This window comes from Malaclemys terrapin, chromosome 6 (assembly GCF_027887155.1).
Source record: "Malaclemys terrapin pileata isolate rMalTer1 chromosome 6, rMalTer1.hap1, whole genome shotgun sequence".
Taxonomy (NCBI): domain Eukaryota; kingdom Metazoa; phylum Chordata; order Testudines; family Emydidae; genus Malaclemys; species Malaclemys terrapin.
In genome coordinates this window covers 131,148,370-131,170,979 of record NC_071510.1, presented here as the reverse complement: position 1 = coordinate 131,170,979, position 22,610 = coordinate 131,148,370, and the positions used below count along the sequence as shown (strand labels likewise).

Sequence of the window (22,610 nt, the reverse complement as noted above, 5' to 3'; positions counted from 1 at the left end):
GTCTAGCTTGCTGTCTCTACATCGCCCCTACCCCTCGATACAACATACGTACTGTACCTCTCTGTCTATCCACCCACATGTATCCCTCTCGTTCTAGATCAGACGTTCCCCTCTGGCGAATCCATCGGGGGGTTGGATTGTGCCCACTGCCGTGATGCCGGATCACAAAGCCAGGAACACGGGGAGGCCCCCGCCCCGCCCCATCCCTCTGCTTTAGACCGGCGTGTTCACAGGTTCTCATTAGCCCCTGGGATGGGGGGGGGAGGGGCGTGCCAGCAGTTGTGCTATGGCTGGTGCCTGCAGCGACGTTACACAACATGAGCCCCATGAAAACCCAGCTTGTTTCCCACCCGGCTGGCCAAGTGCAGGGTCAGACAGCCCACGGCCAAGCGGCGTGGGTGTGACTAGATGAGCGGCTCTGACTGAATCTGTCCCTTCCAGGGAAGGGCTGGACTGCGTCCGCTCAGCCGGTCTCCACTGCACTCCCCTCTTCGAGCTCCAGCCCTCTCTCCACCAGCTGCATCCCCCCCGCCAGCAGAGCGACATACTCCAGGAAGAGCATCTCTCCCGGAGGGATCCTGCTGGGACTCCAGGCTAACAAACCCACTGTCCCTAAACACCATGCAGGGCTGCTGGGTCAATAGTGACTCGCCCGTACGGCCTGGGTCCCCCCTCCACGCAGTGAACAGCCCCGATCCTGCTTAGCTTCAAACTCAGGAGCACGTCACAGCCCATGACGGTGGGGCTGTACAGGCAGTGACAACGCGCCAGCCAGTGAGGCTATGATACCTGCTACTGCCCCTCCCCCTCCATCCATCCCGGCCCCGCCCCTGCCCCTGCCCCTGCCCCTCCCGCTCCATCCATCCCGGCCCTGCCCCTGCCCCTGCCCCTGCCCCTCCCCCTCCATCCATCCCGGCCCTGCCCCTGCCCCTGCCCCTGCCCCTCCCCCTCCATCCATCCCGGCCCTGCCCCTGCCCCTGCCCCTGCCCCTCCCGCTCCATCCATCCCGGCCCTGCCCCTGCCCCTGCCCCTGCCCCTGCCCCTGCCCCTCCCCCTCCATCCATCCCGGCCCTGCCCCTGCCCCTGCCCCTGCCCCTCCCCCTCCATCCATCCCGGCCCTGCCCCTGCCCCTGCCCCTCCCGCTCCATCCATCCCGGCCCTGCCCCTGCCCCTGCCCCTGCCCCTCCCCCTCCATCCATCCCGGCCCTGCCCCTGCCCCCTGTCCTTCCCTCCCCCGTCCCTCCCCCTCCATCCATCCATCCCGCCCCTGCCCCTGCCCCTGCCCCTCCCGCTCCATCCATCCCGGCCCTGCCCCTGCCCCCTGTCCTTCCCGCCCCTGCCCCCGCCCCTCCCCCTCCATCCATCCATCCCGCCCCTGCCCCCGCCCCTCCCCCTCCATCCATCCATCCCGCCCCTGCCCCTGCCCCTCCCCCTCCATCCATCCCGGCCCTGCCCCTGCCCCCTGTCCTTCCCGCCCCTGCCCCCGCCCCTCCCCCTCCATCCATCCATCCCGCCCCTGCCCCTGCCCCTGCCCCTCCCGCTCCATCCATCCCGGCCCTGCCCCTGCCCCTGCCCCTGCCCCTCCCGCTCCATCCATCCCGGCCCTGCCCCTGCCCCTGCCCCTGCCCCTGCCCCTGCCCCTCCCCCTCCATCCATCCCGGCCCTGCCCCTGCCCCTGCCCCTGCCCCTCCCCCTCCATCCATCCCGGCCCCGCCCCTGCCCCTGCCCCTCCCGCTCCATCCATCCCGGCCCTGCCCCTGCCCCTGCCCCTGCCCCTGCCCCTCCCGCTCCATCCATCCCGGCCCTGTCCCTGCCCCTGCCCCTGCCCCTCCCGCTCCATCCATCCCGGCCCTGTCCCTGCCCCTGCCCCTGCCCCTGCCCCTGCCCCTCCCGCTCCATCCATCCCGGCCCTGTCCCTGCCCCTGCCCCTGCCCCTGCCCCTGCCCCTCCCGCTCCATCCATCCCGGCCCTGCCCCTGCCCCTGCCCCTGCCCCTCCCCCTCCATCCATCCCGGCCCTGCCCCTGCCCCTCCCCCTCCATCCATCCCGGCCCTGCCCCTGCCCCTGTCCCTCCCGCCCCTGCCCATCCCGCCCCTCCCCCTCCATCCATCCCGCCCCTGCCCCCGCCCCTCCCGCTCCATCCATCCCGGCCCTGCCCCCTGTCCCTGCCCATCCCGCCCCTGCCCCCGCCCCTCCCCCTCCATCCATCCCGCCCCTGCCCCCGCCCCCCGTCCATCCCGCCCCTGTCCCTGCCCCTGCCCCCCGTCCATCCCGCCCCTGCCCCTCCCCCTCCATCCATCCCGCCCCTGCCCCTGCCCCCCCCTCCCCGCACGGACCTCGGCTGCTGATCTTGATGTTCATGGGGAACTGTGAGGCCATGGCCAGCAGGTTCTGCTGCAGGGCGTGTTGCATCAGCCGCTGCTGCTCCTCCGCCATTAGCGCCATCTTCTTCTCGGGCGGCTCCCCCGTCTCCAGCTTCTCCCGCAGCTGCTCCAGCGCGGCTGCCTGGGACGCAGCCGCCGCCTGGGCAGCGGCTATGTGGTGCCCCGCCAGGCTGACGGGGATGGCGATCCGGCTGGGCACCGCTGCCGACAGGATGCCGTCTTCTGGAACCACAAGGCGGGGGAAGGGGCTCAGGGGCTGGCAGCCGGGTCCCAGGGCCAGAGGGTGGGCTGGGCCCCCTCCCCGGGGCCTAGTGCAGGGTGGCCCTGCGGCGCTGGGTCTGGAGAGACTCCGGGAGCGGAAAGAGCAGGTCCTGTGCCCGGCCGCGTGGCGAGGAGCAGAGCAGCTCTCTGAGCTACTGGCCTCTCCCAGCCTCTGCTGCCCGCCAGACCAAAGCCCTGCCACGGGGCAGCTCATCAGGGCTGGAGTCAAGGTGCACCTCAGTCTGGACGCTTCCTCCAAGCAGCTGGGCTGCAAAGCCAGGCTGGGGATCCCCCCAGCGCAGGGACCCAGCGGCGGTGCCTACGCGCGGTGACGCTCACGTGCCCAGGGACTCCTCGCGGCGTCGCCGGGAAGGCATTTCCCCTCTCTGGGGGCTCGCCAGGGGCTTGGCTACGGAGCAGGGCACATCGCCTGCCTCCAGGAAGCTGCCCAGGGTCATCCATTGGGACCAGCTGGGTGTATCCCGCCCCACGAAATGCCTGCGGCTGCAGCCGAAGGGGGGCACCTTGGCCTCTTCCAACCTCCTCCATGCGGCTCCCCCTCGGGTGCCCATGCTCTGGGGTGTCCAGCAGCGAGTGCTGTACAGCTGTGATGGGCCAAGTTCCTTCCTGGGGCAGCTCCCGCGGCTGGATCCCCGCGATCCACCCACTAACCAGCTTGCGTGCAGCACGAGGGACAGAACCCCGCATCGCCTCCCCCCGGGGCCAGAGGAGACCCCCCACTAGCTGCGGGCAGGATGCTGCGAACAGGCCCGATCCCGTCCCACAGAAGGCGTCCCCGTCCCCCATCTCCCCGTCGCTGTGGGGCTTCCACGCCCCGCCCCACCCACCTTTCTTAATGGCGTGCACCTGGCTCATCTGGCTGCAGCTGTGCGTGGAGATGGCGAGGGCCGGCACGGGGATCTTCGGGGAGCCCAGCATGGCCGGGGTGCCCACGGGGGAGTAGCTGAAAAGCGCCGTGCCAAAGCTCTGCCGGCGCCCCTCTCGCCGGTTGCTGTCGATGGCGGCCTGGAGCTCGCCGGGGGAGCTGAGGGCTCGTTTCTCACATTCGTAGGGGTACAGGTATTTCATGTATCTGGAAGGGGGTGGGGGAGAGGGGGACACAGAGGGGGATGAGCCCCTGGCTGTGATTGGTGCCATATTCCACCCTTCCCCCCGGCCGGCTGAGACAGGACCCCCGACTGGTTAATGACCCCACGTGGTTCACAGCAACGCTCCCATCCAAGGACAATGGCTCCCAGCCCCACACACCCTGTGCTCAGCTACGCCAGGCCCATAGGCGCCCACAGAAAAACACCCATTGGCAGCTAAGCTGCCCCCTCCGCCCCCACCCCACCCCACCAGCGCCTCTCACCTGCCGGCGACCCCTCTGAGCAACTCGTCCCCCTCCCTCCCAGCGCCTCCCACCCACAGCGTCGCGGCATGCAGGGAGCTGCGGGAAGGAGGGGGAGGAGCGGGAACAGGGTGCACTCGGGGGAGGAGGCGAGGCAGGGGCTTGGGGGAAGGGGTGGAGTGGGCGTGGGGGCTGGGGCTTGTGGGAAGGGGTGGAGTAGGGGCGGGGCCTGGGGTGGAGGGCGGTCGAGCACTCCCTGGTTAGAGGGGACGTCGGCGCCTATGACAAGGCCTGTCTGGCGTTACCATTAATGACTGGGTTGCACTGTTGCCTAGGCAGTCCATTCAGCATCAAGGCCCCACAGTGCTAGGTGCTGCACAAACTCGTGAAAATCCACAAGGGGCAGAGTTAAGGTTAGGTGGGCAACCTTAACCCTGGCATTTACTGACTTTTGAGCGATTCCCTTGGCAGCCTTGATGTTCTCTGAGCCACCCCTGGTCCTTCGGATCCAAAACCGGCGGCCTCTACTACCTGAGCTAAGGGAGAGTCCCCGCGGTGGGCAGAGGAAGGGCCTTCAGCGTCCCTGTGGGACGGCCACCAAAGGGCAACATCGTGCACATGCAGGCCATTATCCGTCATAACGACCACACCATCATCACTACTGCACCCGGTCAAACCTCCTGCGGGGAGCAGGAGCCACTGGGCTGGCACTGGGAATGGGTCTGAGCACTGGAGTGATCCAGCTACCACCAGAGAGGGGTGGGACCCCCTCTCCAAAGCCTGCTCCTCCCAATCTGGCTCACTCCTTCCCTTAACATCCCCTTACCCACCCTCCAGACCCTGCCCCCTTGGCATCCCCCAGCCCAGCTCTCTCCCGCCCCCGTGCAAGGCGGCAGCAGCTCACTGTGTGCGGAGTGTGAACGCCGCGCTAGTGATGGACGTGGGGAGGTTGAGGCCTTTGGTGATCTCCCGCCAGATCTTCTTGTTGATCACTTCGACCAGGCCGCCCTTCTCGGTCACCAGCCGGTACAGCGTGTACAGGTCCAGCACCTGCTTGGCCATGATGGGGATTCGGTTCACTGGAGTCCCTTCAAGAGACAGAGACACAGAGAGAGAGAGAAAGGGTGCGAGTGAAAGAGAGAACACGTTTGCACCGGAGAGCACGAGGGGGTGTGTGTTCACGTGTGTGCCAGGCAGAGAGAGGGAATGCAAAAGAGAGAGAGAGAAACGGGGGGCTGTCTGACATACACCATCGCTGCCCGGCTTGGCTGCTTTCTGGAAAGAGCCCGCGGGCGCAGTCAGTTTCACGCTGGTGGGAGGAGCTGGGCAGAACCAGGAGAAGCTCCCCCCCCCCCCCTCGCCCCCAGCAAGACCCTGTCTGGGGGGCAGTGAGTCCCTGGTGGCTCTGCCAGCTCGAGGGCGCATTAGTGCTCGCTGGGCCGGCTGGTTCTGTAACACGGATGCACACGGAGCTAGGAACGGGGCTGAAATCAGCTCATCACACCCTGGCTCTGCTCCCCGGGCCGGACAGGAATCAGCGCCCCCCGGAGGTGAAAAGCTTTAGAAGCGAAGTCCCCGTAGGGTGCCCCCCACAACGAGGCAGAAGGCGTTCGCTCGTTCCCTGCCCCCTGCCCTGGGAGGGCAGCCTGTATGGTAATTGCACGGCTGCTGGCTCAGGCCGGGTGCCCAAGGGGACGAACCTGAAATGTCACCAAAGAGTCAGGAGCGAAGTCACGGGAGCAAACCCTAAAAAGGCCCGGATGAAAAAAAGTGTCTTTGCTCGGCTGCTGGAGCTTCCAGCAACCCCACGTCCCAGCAACAGCCCCCAGCGCAGGGCACGAGAACGGCACGAGGCCGAGGGTGGGAAACTTGGCCGGAGTCCGAAAGCCTCCTCCAGTTTGGCAGCTCCGTGCAGATTGCAGCCGCCAACCAGTTCAATGCTGCCTCAGGCCGGCGGGCACACGGAGCTTGGCAGGCGGCTCTGCGCAGCACGCCAGGGCCACGCCGAATCCCGCAGCGACGGCAGCGACGGCGCTCACCTCCTGCTGCTCCAGTTCTCAGCCGTGTGCAGGGTCTATGAGACGCAGTGGAGCAGTTCCGGCTCTGACCTGTAGAGGGCAGCGGTGCACACGCGAGGTGTGGAGAACGCGGAGGCGTTAAGTCAGCGCAAGGTGACTTTGTGTTAGCCACGACTCGAGTCACACGGTAAATGGGGCGGCCTCAAAGCACACAGCTGCGGAGGCTGCAATTCCACCGGGGCGGCTCCTGGGGACTCAGGCTTCGCTCGCGGGGGACGGGGGGAGCAGGTGCTAGCAGGACCCCTGGGCTAGAAGAAGAGCTGCATTATGTCCCATTGGGGGGTGTCCCTCCTGACCCAGAGCCGCTCCGGGCTCCGGGGCCGAGTAGCAAAGCTTCTGGAACTAGAGCTGCATCAGATCATTCTCCCGATCTGGCCGGGTTTGATCCAGGGCTTCTGCTTGACCCAGACAGACCAAAGACGAAGATGGGAGCTGGGCTGCCCTTTCCCCAGGACACTGGGGGCTGTCCCTGGGCTTCAGGCCCTGCCACATGGCTAGTAAGAGATTCCTGGATCTGACCCAGGAGCGGGACTCCAGCAACGAGTCACGGCAGGCTAGGAGCTGCTGGCGGATCCCTGCCACGGGCGTCACGGCGTGACTCGCTAGGGCTCTTTGCCAAGTGCCCTCCAGGTCCCACACAGCCGGGCTCCCTCTGCCCGCCTCGAGGACTGAGCCAAGCGCCACGGGAGGCTATGGGGGAGGGACCAGGCCCTTGGAAAGCAACCGGCATTGTGGCTACGGGCAGCGGAGGCTTCGGGTGTCCCTGGGCACCAGCTGGGACCCCGGGCAGCCCTGGACTAAGCCAGCCCAGCTGCCCCTGGTCTCAGCGGTGACACTCAGTAATGCCAGGGCTGGATACAAGCCAGCAGCTGGCCACGCGGGATGGCAGGTGTGACGTTATTGACATAAACTGGGACCATATAGATCATCGTTGCAACCAAGGTCCGGTAGTGGCACCCAAATCTTGTATAAAGGGGGTCAAATGGGGTGTCTAAGACAAGGTTATGGTTTACTGGTTATGATTATGCTGTCTATATGTATGTATCAGTTTTGTAGTTGAAGTTATGAATATTGGCTCTATACTGTCTGTATGGCAAACTTATGCTATGCTTCTGGGTGACATCCCAGACAAGCTGAGATTAGCTCTGCCTAGCCTGCTTGATGGCCCATTAAGGACCATCAGCTATACAATGGACCCATTGAGAGAAGGCAGATACGCCTTGTACCTCAGCAAAGTATGCAGGGACTGGCCCATGTGACTCCAGACTCCATTTTGCTGTAATTTTCGACAGTAAGAACAAAGAGGTGATCTTACACCTGGAAAAGACTATATAAGGCTGATGCTTGATCTCCATCTGGTCTTCAATCCTGCTTCTTACCTCTGGAGGGACTTTGCTACAAACTGAAGCTCTGAACAAAGGACTGAATGACCCATCCCAGCTGGGGATGTATTCCAGAGACTTGATTTGAACCTGCAGTTTATTCCATCGCTGCTGCAAGCCTGAACCAAGAACTGTGCCATTACTGTATGTAATTGATTCCATTTAACCAATTCTAACTCTCATCTCTATCTTTTCCCTTTTATGAATAAACCTTTAGATTTTAGATTCTAAAGGATTGGCAGTAGCGTGATTTGTGGGTAAGGTCTGACTTGTATATTGACCTGGGTCTGGGGCTTGGTCCTTTGGGATCAGGAGAACCTTTTTCTTTTACTGGGGTATTGGTTTTTATAACCATTTGTCCCCATAACGTGTGGCACTGGTGGTAATACTGGGAAACTGGAGCGTCTAAGGAGATTGCTTGTGAGACTTGCGGTTAGCCAGTGGGGTGAGACCGAAGTCTTAGTCTGGCTGGTTTGGTTTGCCTTAGAGGTGGAAAAACCCCGGCCTTGGGCTGTAACTGCCCTGTTTTAGCAATTTGTCCTGAGTTGGCACTCTCAGTTGGGTTCCGCCAGAACCGCATTGTCACAGCAGGTCACAGCTGCAGAGCGGCGCGGGTGTGAGAGCAAACAAAGGATCGCGAGGGTGGGGTTCAAAACCTCAGTCTCCTCCTGACACCGAGGGCGTCTACACAGCTCACCACGCCGGGCTCTGACTCAGGGCTGAGTCAACCCCCCCGTCCGTCCACACACAGATCAGTGTGTTCTAGGGCCCTGCCAGGGGGAGGGTCAAAACCTGAGTCCCGCCTGCTGGGACAGTCCAAGCCCTGTCACTTTGCAGTGTGGACGCAGCTCAAGACGAGACCTGTGCAGTGCTGAAAGGCCATGGTAGCACGGCTGGGAGCCCCCGTTTACACCGCCGTGTGGACGTACCGTTAGTGCCCTGCTCTAACCACTCGGCCACACACCCTCCCCACGACAGGCCGAGAACCCAGGCGCCCCGGCTCCCAGTGCCCGGTTCTAGCCCCCGGCAGGAGACGCCCGCTGGTGCTAACGTGGCGTGTGGCTCTGGGGCAGAGCGGCTGCTCCCTGCCAGGCCTCTCTCCGCTTCTAAATTGAAATCAATTCCAATAACCCTGCTGCATCGACAGCTCCTCCTGCAGTGCCCAGGGCTAATTACTGTCCTCGGCGGCCCCCCGGAGCCCTCTGCAGCCCCACACCAGCCCTAGCCCCACGGCATGGCACAGGTGGGATTTACCCTCCCCGCTGCAGAGGGGCGGTTTGCCTGCTCTCCACCCCCGCAGCAGGGAACACAGGGCCCCCTGCCCCGCTCTTTCCTCCGCCCCAAGGAGACGCCCCAGGCTTTCAGAGCAGCCACTCCCGCTTGCCCAGACCAGCTCCCGGCTGGAGGGCTCCCTTGAGGGCCTCCCCCCCTGAGTCAGGGGCTCTGGGGCCTGACCCGCCCTCATTAACCTGGGCTTTGCCTTCCTAGCTTTATGGGGCTGCCTGGATTTATGGCCGGAGCCCTCAATAGGCAGCGAGAATTACAGCTGCTCTGATAGGGAGGGCAGGGGGAACCGAACCAGAGCCCCACGGGCCCTGCCATCACCTGGGCCTTTGCCCACCCTCCCCAGACCGCGGCATGGGGTGGCTGGCATGAGCTCCTGAAAATAATGCACCTGAGGGATGGGGGGAGCCCCTGGCTGGGGGACGGGACTGACTGAAATCCCCACCTGCTAGGAGGCTGGGGGAGGGGTCCCTGGGGTTCTCCTCTTTCTACCCCCCCCCAGAAACGCCCCAGCAGGTTCTGGATTTTCCCCCCCAGGAGAACTGGGAACTTCTCTCTCCCACTGGGCTGGGGAGCGAGTGGTCAGCAGGGTCACTGCAGGGGGAGGTGAGACCTCCCTCCGCCCCGCAGGTGTGGTGCTCCCGGTCCCTGCTGCACCTAACTCTTGATCCCCCATGGTCGCGGTCAGCTGGGATCGGCTGCCGGGCTGGGGAGGGAGGTGGGGGCTTGGTTGTGCTCCCATGATCAGAAAGCTTCAGAGCTAAGGAGTGTGCCCCAGTCTGCATCAGTGCCCCGAGTCCCCCCAACTCGGCTGTGCCACGAACCCAGGGGGCAAGACCCAGGAATCCACGTGGGGCTAAACTCCCCTGAGGGCCTGGACGGTGGCAAATATCACCTTGGTCATGAGAGTCCCCCCTCCCCAGGATCCCAGCCCTCCCTGCCTGGCCCCTGGATTGGCACGCTCCGGCTGGACCGCAGCACGGGGAGAGAACAGCAGCTGAGACGCAGAGGCCACCCAGCGCAACGGGCTGGCAGCTACCTAGGACAGTAACCCCAGGTGCCCGCAGAGCAGCACGCCTCCTGGCTGTCGTCCCTGGCTGGCAGTTCTAGCCCTGACTGCGCCTGGAGGCCTGTGCGTGTGAAGGTGAGATGGGAACACACACCTCACGGAGGCTGTGCCCTACGTGTCCTAGAGGGGGCTATGGGTTTGACAGTCTGCCTCCAACAGGGGCTAGCTCCAGATGCGTCAGCAGAACATGGGAAATCCCTGTAAAGCACCTGTAACAGCTGAGGAAATTCCTTCCTGACCTCAGTTACCAGGGATCAAGCTGTGCCCTGGGACATGAAGATTCCCGGCTCCTGTAGCCTTATGCACTCTAGTAATTCTTTCCTTACTAACCTAACTGCAGAGGTAGCTCTTATTAAAGAGACATCTAATCCCCTTACTGAATCTTACTGTTTGTCTCCATAATATCATGAGGCAGTGAGTTCCACAGGCTGACTTGATGTTGTTTGTAAAAGTCCCTCTTTCCCCCATGAGCGTGTGACGTTATTGACATAAACTGGGACCATATAGATCATTGTTGCAACCAAGTTCCTGTAGTGGCACCCAAATCTTGTATAAAGGGGGTCAAATGGGGTGTCTAAGACAAGGTTATGGTTTACTGGTTATGATTATACTGTCTATATGTGTGTATCAGTTTTGTAGTTGAAGTTATTAATATTGGCTCTATACTGTCTGTATTTCAAATTTATGCTATGCTTCTGGGAAACATCCCAGACAAACTGAGATTAGCTCTGCCTAGCCTGCTTGATGGCCCATTAAGGACCATCAGCTATACAATGGACTCATTGAGAGAAGGCAAATATGCCTTGAGACTCAGCAAAGTATGCAGGGACTGGCCCGTGTGACTCCAGACTCCATGTTGCTGTAATTTTCCACAGTAAGAACAAAGAGGTGTTCTTACACCTGGAAAAGACTATATAAGGCTGATGCCTCATCTCCATCTGGTCTTCAATCCTGCTTCTTACCTCTGGAGGAAATTTGCTACAAACTGAAGCTCTGAACAAAGGACTGAGGACCCATCCCAGCGGGGGATGTATTCCAGAGACTTGATTTGAACCTGCAGTTTATTCTATCACTGCTGCAAGCCTGAACCAAGAACTTTGCCATTACTGTATGTAATTGATCCCATTTAACCAATTCTAACTCTCATCTCTACCTTTTTCCTTTTATGAATAAACCTTTAGATTTTAGATTCTAAAGGATTGGCAACAGCGTGATTTGTGGGTAAGATCTGATTTGTATATTGACCTGGGTCTGGGGCTTGGTCCTTTGGGATCAGGAGAACCTTTTTCTTTTACTTGGGTATTGGTTTTCATAACCATTTGTCCCCATAACGTGTGGCACTGGTGGTAATACTGGGAAACTGGAGTGTCTAAGGAGATTGCTTGTGAGACTTGCGGTTAGCCAGTGGGGTGAGACCGAAGTCCTCCTAGTCTGGCTGGTTTGGTTTGCCTTAGAGGTGGAAAAACCCCAGCCTTGGGCTGTAACTGCCCTGTTTGAGCAATTTGTCCTGAGTTGGCACTCTCAGTTGGGTTCCGCCAGAACCGCATTGTCACAGAGCGTTCTTGCTGCTTTCCAGTAGATACCAACTCCAGATGTCACTGTTAGGAAAGAACCCCCCTCCCCATGTTCTTATCAGAGCCCCGAAAACACCCCTTTCCCCAGCCATGTGGCATCATGTCTCACTGTTCTTCCGCCTGTTGACAGCCAGTGGGACACTCTGCAAACGCTTTCCTACAGATGGCCAGAGGGCTGCGCCATGGAGCATAGGCTCAAGGCCAATAGACCATGGACCAGCGGTTCCCACCTCTTTGACCTCTGGCAGGGAGGAACCGTAGGCCGCTGACAATGGTATGTGACCCTTGGTGTGTTGCTGCAGGTTCCCTGCTATCCCTGACACATGCAGTCCTCCCCAGGGCCTGTCACAGGGGGCAGAGGGTAAGTCCTGCTCCGGACTGGCGGCCCTGGAGAGCCAGGACCTGCATGGGCCCGGTCGGAGCGGGACCAAGGAGACCAGCACAGCCAGGGGGACTGGGGAAGCAGATGCCCCAGTTCAGTGTCACGCAGGATCACACACCGTATCCAGACATGCAGCGAGAGCCGTGCATCCCCCCATCGCAGTGCAGGGCTCGGGCTGCCGACTGACGCGCCCGCCCGCAGCGACGCCCCCCCGGCTTCCACACTTTGCAAACTCCGCGCCGGCCGCTCTGTGTCACGGCGCCGGCTGCCGCTCGGGGAGAAGGGTCCCAGATTTATTCCCTTCCTTTCTTCGGGGCGGGCCGCGGCGCGGATCGAAAAGCCATCCATTCCGCTCGCCGAGATGTCACAGGCGCGCTCGCCACCTCAAACAAAACCGTCACTCACGGCAGCTTTCCCGCGGCCCTAATTTATGGCCCCGATATCGGCTTGGCTTCTTCTCCTACGCCTGAAAAATGAGCTCCCTTTCTTCCTTTACTGCCGCCATCGAACTCTGGTGTCTGGGTGATGGCAAGCGGCTTTTGTTCATTCTCCCCGTCTCGCCCTGCAAGCAATTTTCTCCGTGCTGCAGCCGTGCTGCTCAGCTCCCCCGTCCACGGGGGCGGCAAGCCCCCTTCCTTGTGCTGCCCCAGCGCCGGGGCCTGTCCAGCCGTTAGCGTCCGGGACAGCCGGGCACAGCCCAGTGCGGTGCGCCCCGGGGCCACCCCCATGTGCCCCACGCAGCAGGGGCTGGGAGCAGGGCTGGCGCAGAGCCTTTGGCCAGGGCACAGCTGCCCAGGGGCCGGCTCTGCCCGCTTGAGACCCTTAGTGTGACAGAGACTTGGGGTGCTTTACACAGGGGGTTCTGAGCTTGGTTACCCAGCAGCGCGTGGCACGAGTCCACGGCAGGCTGAGACCCCCTGCCTGATCTCACACCCCGACCCCTGACCTGACAGCCTCTCCAGCCTCTTCCCTTCCACCCCCCAGATATCACAGATCCTCCCCAGCTCCGCCTCCCAGCTCCTCTCCTCTGCCCCACGGCACAGAATCACAGCCCCTCTCCTCTGCCCCACGGCACCGGATCCCAGCTCCCCTGCTCTGCCCCACAGCACCGGATCCCAGCTCCTCTCCTCTGCCCCACGGAACCGGATCCCAGCTCCCCTGCTCTGCCCCACGGCACAGAATCACAGCTCCTCCCCTCTGCCCCATGGCACAGGATCCCAGCTCCTCCCCTCTGCCCCACGGCACCGGATCACAGCTCCTCCCCTCTGCCCCACGGCACCGGATTCCAGCTCCTCCCCTCTGCACCATGGCACCGGATCCCAGTTCCCCTCCTCTGCCCCATGGCACAGAATCACAGCCCCTCCCCTCTGCCCCACGGCACCGGATCCCAGCTCCCCTCCTCTGCCCCACAGCACAGAATCACAGCCCCTCCCCTCTGCCCCATGGCACTGGATCCCAGCTCCCCTGCTCTGCCCCACGGCACCGGATCCCAGCTCCTCCCCTCTGCCCCATGGCACAGAATCACAGCCCCTCCCCTCTGCCCCACAGCCCAGGATCCCAGCTCCTCTCCTCTGCCCCACGGCACCGGATCCCAGCTCCCCTGCTCTGCCCCATGGCACCGGATCCCAGCTCCTCCCCTCTGCCCCACGGCACCGGATCCCAGCTCCCGCCTTTGGCCCCTTGTCTCTCCCCACAGCAGGCTGGGTTCCCAGGCCGGCTCTCCCAAGGCAGGCATGCAGGGTGGGGTGGGTGGGCTTTCTGCACGGCAGGCCGGGCTCCCTGGCTGTCTCCCCCCACGGCAGGCACCGGGGGGCTCCCTGGCCAGGCTCTCCCCATGGCAGGCCGCGGAGTGGCGGGGCTTGCAGGCCGCCTCCGCACACGGCAGGCCGGGCTCCCTGCACTCCTGTCTCCCTGAGGCCAAGCGCTCTCTTGGCCATTTCTGCCCCTCGCCTGTGGGAACGGCACCTGGGAAGTGGGTTTGGTGGGTCTCGGTCTTGGTCCCGTTCCCCAGTCCCCCCCAGCCATCTCAGAAGAGGGGTCGAGGCAGAACTCCCCTCTCCCCCCAGCCACGGTCCCCCCACCTGCCCTGCTGCCCAGCACTGGATTCGTGGGGAGCAATCGAGGAGAGCAAGATGCAGGCACCATCCCCGTGGGGACGGAGGGGGGGTTCCTATCTGAGATCACCCCCCCACACACACAAGGGCTTTTCACCCAGCCCCCCACCCCAAGCACTTTCGCCAGCCCCAGCCCCTCCCATCCTCCGATCCCGGGGGGCCGAGCTCCTGGGGTCCTGCCTCAACAAGCACTAAAGCAAACACGGCCTGTTTGCGACCATTGATGGTCCCTTTCCTCCACCCCCCAACAGCGCTGGGACTTTTCCTCTCTCATCTCCCCCCCCCCCGCTAATGAAAATGGCTTTTCATTAATCTCGGGGCCCCCCTGCCGAGGCGGCCGCTGCCCCGGCCCCAGGACAAAGGCTCCTGTCTCCGGCCCCCCCGAAGAGTAATGGCGCTGGCTCGTTTGCCAGAGGGCTCCACAAAAGCCCATTCAGGAGGCGCGGCCATTGTGGGGCTCCAATTAGCTGGGGATTGATTTACGGCGAAGCATTATCGGCAGGGCCCCGCGCTCGCCTCGGCCGCGGCCTCGCGTCGCTCGCTCGGGGACACGCCACAGACGAGGGGGCGGCGGGAACAGGCGCTAGGGGGGCTGCCTGTCCTGGGACATGGACGCCCCTTACCGGGTGGGGCATTCATTGGCAGAGCCCCCCTGGCCCTCCAATGAGGGCCTGGGCTTGGCTTGGGCTCACTTTCAGGCCCCGAGAGGGGGTGCTCCTTGGGGAGACACAGCCACTCAGGGCCCTCCCTCTGAGCCGGTACCACACCTGTGCCCGGCGTGGCGCATGGGACGCCGCGTTGCCAGGACGGGTCATTAGGGGATACGCCTCAGGCCTGAGCTCAGCAGTGCCCTTACTTGGCAGCTGGGGGCACCCCCTTTTAGATGGGACGTGAAGCCAGACCCTGCCCAGCTGTGCCCACTGATCCGGAGCAAAGCTGTTCTCCCCGGTGTCCTGGCCACATTCGCAGCAGGGCGAGATGTGCCGCCTCTCTGGAGTCCTCCCCGCAGCCTTTGCTGGCATGGCTTGTTCCTCTTCTCCTGGATGGGTGACCGTGGGCCGCGCTCCGCTCCAGAGGCGGCTGCATGGATCCAGACCACTTTGGGATTTCAGGCCCACCTGTGTAACTACACTAGCACGGACGGAGTCATTGCACTTCTGGTTAGCCACAGAGCAGGGCCAGCCTGGGGTCGTGGCAAGGCCAGCGGGGATCATCGTGCGGGAAGGGGGCAGCCTGGGCCGGGGGGATTGTCATGGGGGTGAGGAGGCCAGATGGATGTGCGGGCGGGGCAGTCATGGGTGGGTGGATCGCCCTGTGGGGAGGGCGCAGTGCCAGCGGAGGGTGCACCTGTGGGCACCAGGCCCTCTGAGTGCCACACGCCGGGTGTTGCAGTAACTCCGCGGTGATGTCCCATTTTTCACCTCGGCTAATTTGGTCCGTCCCGCTGATAACTGAAAGGGGCTTAATTGCTTAGACAAGCAGTGAGCAGAACACACGTTACATTTCATTACGGCTGACGGCGGCCACATCAATCCGCCGCATCCCACCGGGCGAGGCGCTCGCGAGGCAGGGGGCTTGGGCTGCCACTGGCCTTTCCCCAGCCCCATCTCACCCCAGCTCCTCCGTGGGGGGGGGGGGTCAGCACCACGGTCGCCCCGAGGGGGACTGGCACGGGGCAGGTAGTCGTAGCCCCACTGACTCCTTGGCAGCTGGGAAGGAGCCGGCGTGTAATACAGGGAAGCACAGCTGACTGGGCAACCCCTGTGCCAACCCCCCTCACAGGCTGCAGGGGGTGGTGGGTCCCACCCCAGGCACTGGAGGGGATGGAGACGCATTTCGTGGCTTTGGGCCACATAGTCCCCTGCACGCTTCACTGCGCCATTGGAGGCTGCAAAACCCAGCAGATCTGCCTGTCCCCCCCGGGGCGAGGAGGGAAGAGGGAGGGAAAGAGACAGTTCCCCACAGCTCCCATCCCTGCTGGGTAGCTGGGAGCACGTCTGGGCGCTACAGAGTCGCGTTCAGAACCAATAAGCACCGCCTGTTCCCGCGCACCCGTCTACCCGTCCGTCCCCCACACGCTCCCTCCACCTGTCCATTCTCACGCATGCCCCCTCCAGTTTCCACCCGTCCATCCCCACGCACACCCCCTCCGCCTGTCCATCCCCACGCACGCTCCCTCCGCCTGTCCATCCTCCTGCATGCCCCTAATCCAGTCTCCACCTGTCCATCCTCCTGCACGCCCCCTCCAGTCTCCACCTGTCCGTCCCCCGCACACCCCCTCCGCCTGTCCATCCCCACGCACACCCCCTTCGCCTGTCCATCCCCACGCACGCTCCCTCTGCCTGTCCATCCTCCTGCACGCCCCCTCCAGTCTCCACCCGTCCATCCCCACGCATGTCCCCATGCACATCCCATCCCCCCATCCATCCCCCCCTACACCTCATCCAGTCTCCACCTGTCCCATCCACCTGTCTGTCCCCCACGCATGCCCCGCCCCTCACAAGGTGACTTGAGGCACTGGTCTCTTTCCCGACTGCAAACACCTCTCAAAATCTGATCTGGCTTTAACAAACGATCCCCCTTGGGCACAAAGGGTCGGTCTGTGCGATCCCAGCCCCTCGGCATGGGGCAGAGAGCGGGGCTTTATTGGGATGCTGAGCCAGGCACACCCACGGGGAGCTCTATAGGGGGACCGGAAACGCCCCACAGCGTCTGAGGTGTCTGGGTGTGAATGCGTGTGCCCGGGCACTTCCCTGAGTGCGCATCCATGCACGCCAAAGTGCCAGGTAAGTGTGCAAGTGGGGGAAGCATGTGTGCCCGTGTGTGCTTGCCGGGGCTGTCCGGGTGGCAGCTGTGGCACTAGTGCTATGTGTGAGGGCGGCAGCAGAGAGCCTGGGGATGTGTGTACACAGCGCGCGTGTGTGTGAGCACGGCAGGGACGTGCACACGCGTGTGCCTGTGTGTGTGGGTTACAGGTACGTCCCTCCCTATGGGTGAAATATGCTCCACTGCCCCCCTCCGCATGGTGAAGCCCCCACCCTGCCCCACAGACGTTGCCAGGAAAGACTGGACTGAAGCTCCCTGCTGCCCTCCGTGAGCAGCGTGCGGCGCTTGGCAGTGGCTGATTAATGATGCTCGGGGTCGGAGGGCACCTCTGGGGTCCCTGACCTCCCCTGGCTAATGAGGTGCAGAGCTCCACGGCCCACATTGCCTCTGCAGCAGGCCGGGCGGGAGAGCTCACTGGAGGGGAGAGCGCCCGGGATGCAGAGCGACGCGGGGTGTGTGTGTGTCTCTGGGATGGCAGGGGTTGGGAGGGACCCAGAATGGATCAAGGCACAGAAGGATGCCCCATGAAGTCGGGGAGCTGTCAGGTAAGGGGGTGAAGCCATTTCTTGCAAACAGCGGCCCCCTGCAGCGTGGATCCCAACTGGCCATGCCCAGGGGTAAATGCACCAGGCAAAACCAGCCTCCAGCCCCAACCCCGAGAGCACTGAGCTGGTCCCCAGCAGGATCGGCTGGATGGGAGCGGAGACGGCTGGTCTGACATCTCTGGTTTTTATTTAACCCTTTCTGGAGTGGATTCCATTATAATCTTCAAACTGTCCCCCCCTCCTTGGCCCCTGTGTGCTTACGGGTGTTCGTGCTCGGTTGGGGAAGCCCCTCCCACATGCTGTTTCCATTGCTTTAACAACCATCTCTGCCAATCTCACACCCCAAAGCATGTCACAAACATACATGTGAGATGCAGTCCCCTCTGGGGTGGAGCACAGCAGCTCTGACAGCACACAGCAACATGAGACACATGCTCAGCCACTGTCTCAATAACTGCAGCAGTTTCTGGGGGACAGTGAAGAACTGAAGCACAGGGGCAAATTAGGGTGGCACAAACTGGCAACCTCCCGAGTTAGAACTGGGATTAGACGCTGAGGTTAACTCCTGGGAAAAGCACCCGGGGTTTTAAATAATGTAAATAGTGGTGTCCCCCAGGGGTCTGTACTGGGCCCAGTCCTATTCAACATATTCATCAATGATCTGGAAAAAGGGGTTAACAGCGAGGTGGCAAAATTTGCAGATGTTACAAAACTACTCAAGATAGTCCCAGGCAGACTGCGAAGAGTTACAAAGGGATCTCACAAAACTGGATGACTGGGCAACAAAATAGCAGATGAAATTCAACGTTGATAAATGCAACGTAATGCACCTTGGAAACATAATCCCAACTCTATATATAAAATGATGGGGTCTAAATGAGCTGTTACCACTCAAGAGAGATCTTGGAGTCATTGTGGAGAGTTCTCTGAAAACATCCACTCAATGTGCAGCGCAGTCAAAAAAGCAAACAGAATGTTGGGAATCATTAGGAAAGGGAGAGATAATAAGACAGAAAATATCATATTGTCTCTATATAAATCCATGGTACACCCACACCTTGAATACTGTGTGCAGATGTGGTCTTCCCATCTCAAAAAAGATATATTAGAATTGGAAAAGGGTCAGAACAGGGCAACAAAAATGATGAGGAGTATGGAACGGCTTCCGTATGAGGAGAGATTAATAAGACTGGGACTTTTCAGCTTGGAAAAGAGGTGACTAAGGGGGGATATGATAGAAGTCTATAAAATCATGAGTGGTAGAGAGAAAGTAAATAAGGAAGTGTTATTTACTCCTTCTCATAATACAAGAAGAAGGGGTCATCAAATGAAATTAATAGGCAGCAGGTTTAAAACAAACACAAGAAAGTATTTTTTCATGCAATGCACTGTCAGCCTCTGGAACTCCTTGCCAGAGGATGTTGTGAAGGCCAAAACTATAACGGGGTTCAAAAGGGAACTAGATAAATTCATGGAGGATAGGTCCATCAATGGCTATTAGCCAGGATGGGCAGGAATGGTGTCCCTATGTTTGCAGAAGCTGGGAATGGGCGACAGGGGATGGATCATGTGATGATTCCCTGTTCTGTTCATTCCCTCTGGGGCACCTGGCATTGGCCACTGTCGGCAGACAGGACACTGGGCTGGATGGACCTTTGGTCTGACCCAGTCTGGCCGTTCCTAAGGAAGGCAGGGGTCTGTTCTGCATGTCAGGAGCCCAGCACCCACACCCAGGCAGCAGCTTGTGTGACTCAAAGGGAAGTGCACTCCTTCCAAGTCATGGAACACCATTCCCAGAAACACCCGTCTGCCTCAGGGACGCCCCCAGCAGCCGCGGGCCAGGCCTGAGTCGGTATCACTCATGCAATGTAAGCACACAGCAGGGCTGCAGCCAGCCCGGCCATTGGTTCCAGCCCCACTGACTAGCGTGTAGACATGGGCCAAGAGACGACGCTTCCTTTCCAGTTGGCTTTGGCAACAGGTCTAACCTTTTCCCCCACAATGCAGCCTGCTCCACCCCTTTACCAGAAACAAAGCGCCACCCGTCCCATGCCGCTGCTCCCCCGCATCTGCAACGGCTCATGTGGCAAAAAGCACAAACCCAGAGACAAACTGTCCATGTTAAAGGGCTGAAGAGCCCCCCCGTCTGAGGGGAGGCCAGGCAGTAGAGAGCAAGGAGGGGGCTGGCAAGAGGAGAGAGCCCAATAAAGCAGAGTCCAGGAACATCCGACCCGCTTGATGCACATACAGGTGACACGTCACCTGCGTTCAAGTGGCATTATCACGGGAGAGTTCAATCTGAGTAATGTACGCGGGAGGTCTCAGGCTGCCAGCACTAAAGTGTCCTCGGAACTCTATACATTAGATGACAATTCTCTGATTCACAAAGTGCTGCATCCAACAGGGGAATTCTATAGTAGGTCTCGTCTAGGCAGATAATGAGGAAGTGATCACAGAACTAAAAATTACTGGTTGCTTAGGTGCAAATGATCATGATGTGACGTTATTGATATAATCTGGGACCATATAGATCATTGTTGCAACCAAGGTCCTGTAGTGGCACCCAGATCGTGTATAAAGGGGGTCAAATGGGGTGTCTAAGACAAGGTTATGGTTTACTGGTTATGATTGTGCTGTCTATATGTGTGTATCAGTGTTGTAGTTGAAGTTATGAATATTGGCTCTATACTGTCTGTATGGCAAACTTATGCTATGCTGCTGGGTGACATCCCAGACAAGCTGAGATTAGCTCTGCCTAGCCTGCTTGATGGCCCATTAAGGACCATCAGCTATACAATGGACCCATTGAGAGAAGGCAGATACGCCTTGTACCTCAGCAAAGTATGCAGGGACTGGCCCATGTGACTCCAGACTCCATTTTGCTGTAATTTTCCACAGTAAGGACAAAGAGGTGTTCTTACACCTGGAAAAGACTATATAAGGCTGATGCCTCATCTCCATCAGGTCTTCAATCCTGCTTCAAACCTCTGGAGGAACTTTGCTACAAACTGAAGCTCTGAACAAAGGACTGAGGACCCATCCCAGCGGGGGATGTATTCGAGACTTGATTTGAACCTGCAGTTTATTCTATCGCTGCTGCAAGCCTGAACCAAGAACTGTGCCATTACTGTATGTAATTGATTCCATTTAACCAATTCTAACTCTCATCTCTATCTTTTTCCTTTTATAAAGGATTGGCAACAGCGTGATTTGTGGGTAAGATCTGATTTGTGTATTGACCTGGGTCTGGGGCTTGGTCCTTTGGGATCAGGAGAACCTTTTTCTTTTACTTGGGTCTTGGTTTTCATAACCATTTGTCCCCATAACGAGTGGTACTGGTGGTGATACTAGGAAACTGGAGTGTCTAAGGAGATTGCTTGTGAGACTTGCGGTTAGCCAGTGGGGTGAGACCGAAGTCCTCTTAGTCTGGCTGGTTTGGTTTGCCTTAGAGGTGGAAAAAACCCCAGCCTTGGGCTGTAACTGCCCTGTTTGAGCAATTTGTTCTGAGTTGGCACTCTCAGTTGGGTTCCGCCAGAACCGCATTGTCACACATGACTTGATTGCATTTGTTATGTGCAAATAGAACAAAGTCCGGACCAGTGATATATATATACTTGGTGCCTTGAAAGGGCCAATTTCACAATGCTGAAAGCAATTATGAGCCAGTCAGCAAGGAGAAGGAATTTAAACAGAAACATGTGAATGATAATTGGAAGTTGTTTAAGAACATTTTGCCGGATGCCCCAAAACCACAATCAAGAAAGATGGCTGCATGAGTTAAAAAAAAAAAAAAAAACCTCCAACTTAGAGCTGAAATGAAAGCAGCTGTACATATAAGACAAATGGAAAAAAGGGGACATTAATAGGAATGAATATAAATTAGAAGCTAAGAATTGTTGAAAATTGATAAGGGAAGCAAAAGGATACAACGCGACTGCTATGGCCCCCGGAGTTACGGACAATAAGAAGGTGTTTTTTTAAGTGTAGTAGGAACAAAAGCAATCCTAGTAATGGTATTGATCCATTATTAGCTGGAAATGGTAGACTGCTCAATAATAATGCAGAAAAGGCAGAAATGTCCAATAAGTAGTTCTGTTCTCTATTTGGGGAAAAGCCAGATGATATATTCATATGATGAAGGTGAAGATGATGAAATACTTTTTATCCCAACAGTGTCTCAGGAGGATGTTAAATAGCAGCTAGTAAAATTAGATATTTTTAAATCAGCAGGTCTGAGCATCTACAGGTTTTAAAAGAAACAACTCAATTAATGAAGAATTATAGGCGAGTATTATAACGAATACCAATCAATATAGGTTTTTATAGACATAGATTGTGTCAAACTAACTTGATATAATTTTTTGGATGAGATTACAAGTTTGGTTGATAGCGGTAATAGTGTTAATTAATGTACTTTGTTTCCTGTAAAGCATTTGACTTGGTACCATATGACATTTTGATTAAAAAACTAGCACAATACAAAGTTAACATGGCACACACTAAATGGATTAAAAACTGGCTAACTGATAGGTCTCAAAATGTCATTGTAAATGGCGAACCCTCATTGAGTGGGTCTGATTCTGCTGGGATTGGGTCTTGGCCCTTCGCTAGTTAACATTTTTATCAGTGACCTGGAAGAAAAGATAAAATCGTCACTGATAAAATATGCGGATGACACAAAGGTTGGGGGAGTGGTCAGTAAGGAAGAGGGCAAGTCACTGACACAGAGCCGTCTGGTTGGCTTGGTAAGATGAGGCCAAGCAACCAGTATGCATTTTAATACAGCCAAAGGTAAGTTCTTACATCTAGGAACAGGGCATTGGCATAGGCACAGGAATGGGGACGCTATCCTGGGAAGCAGGGACTGGGAAGAAGACGTGGGGCTCATGGTGGACAATCGGCTGAACATGAGCTTCCAGAGCAACACAGTGGCCAGAAGGGCTCAGGTGATGCTGGGATGTATCAACAGGGGAATCTCCAGTAGGAGCGGGGAGGTGATTTTCCCTCTGTATCTGGCACTGGTGCGACCGCGGCTGGGATCCTGGGTCCAGTTCTGGGGCCCACAATTCCAGGAGGATGTTGAGAAACTGGACAAAGTTCAGAGAAGAGCCACGAAGATGCCTTAGGGACCAGACAGCATGTCCGAGTGAGAGACGCAAGGAGCTCGGTCACTGAAGCTTAGCAAAGAGAAGGTTACGGGGTGACCCGATCACAGTCTGTAGGTACCTACATGGGGAACCGAAGTTTGATAATTGGCTCTTCAGTCTAGCCAGGAAACATATTTCTAACATGATCCCTGGCTGGAAGCTGAAGCTGCCCGAATTCCGACTGGACTGCTAGAGCCATGAGATTGACAAGAAA

General features: G+C 59.0%; 1 protein-coding gene across 2 annotated transcripts in view; it reads right to left on the bottom strand.

Annotated features, from left to right (window-relative positions):
* ARID3C (AT-rich interaction domain 3C) overlaps positions 1-22,610 on the bottom strand; it is a 124,528-nt gene that overhangs the window by 4,723 nt on the left and 97,195 nt on the right. Inside the window, exons 3-5 of one of the 2 annotated variants that reach the window (XM_054031385.1) lie at positions 4,900-5,083; positions 3,493-3,737; positions 2,336-2,605 (exon numbers count right to left, since the gene is read on the bottom strand). In XM_054031385.1, the coding sequence (XP_053887360.1) occupies positions 2,336-2,605; positions 3,493-3,737; positions 4,900-5,083 (699 nt within the window). The remainder of the gene's footprint in view (positions 1-2,335; positions 2,606-3,492; positions 3,738-4,899; positions 5,084-22,610) is intronic. The other variant, XM_054031386.1, reaches the window with a different exon arrangement.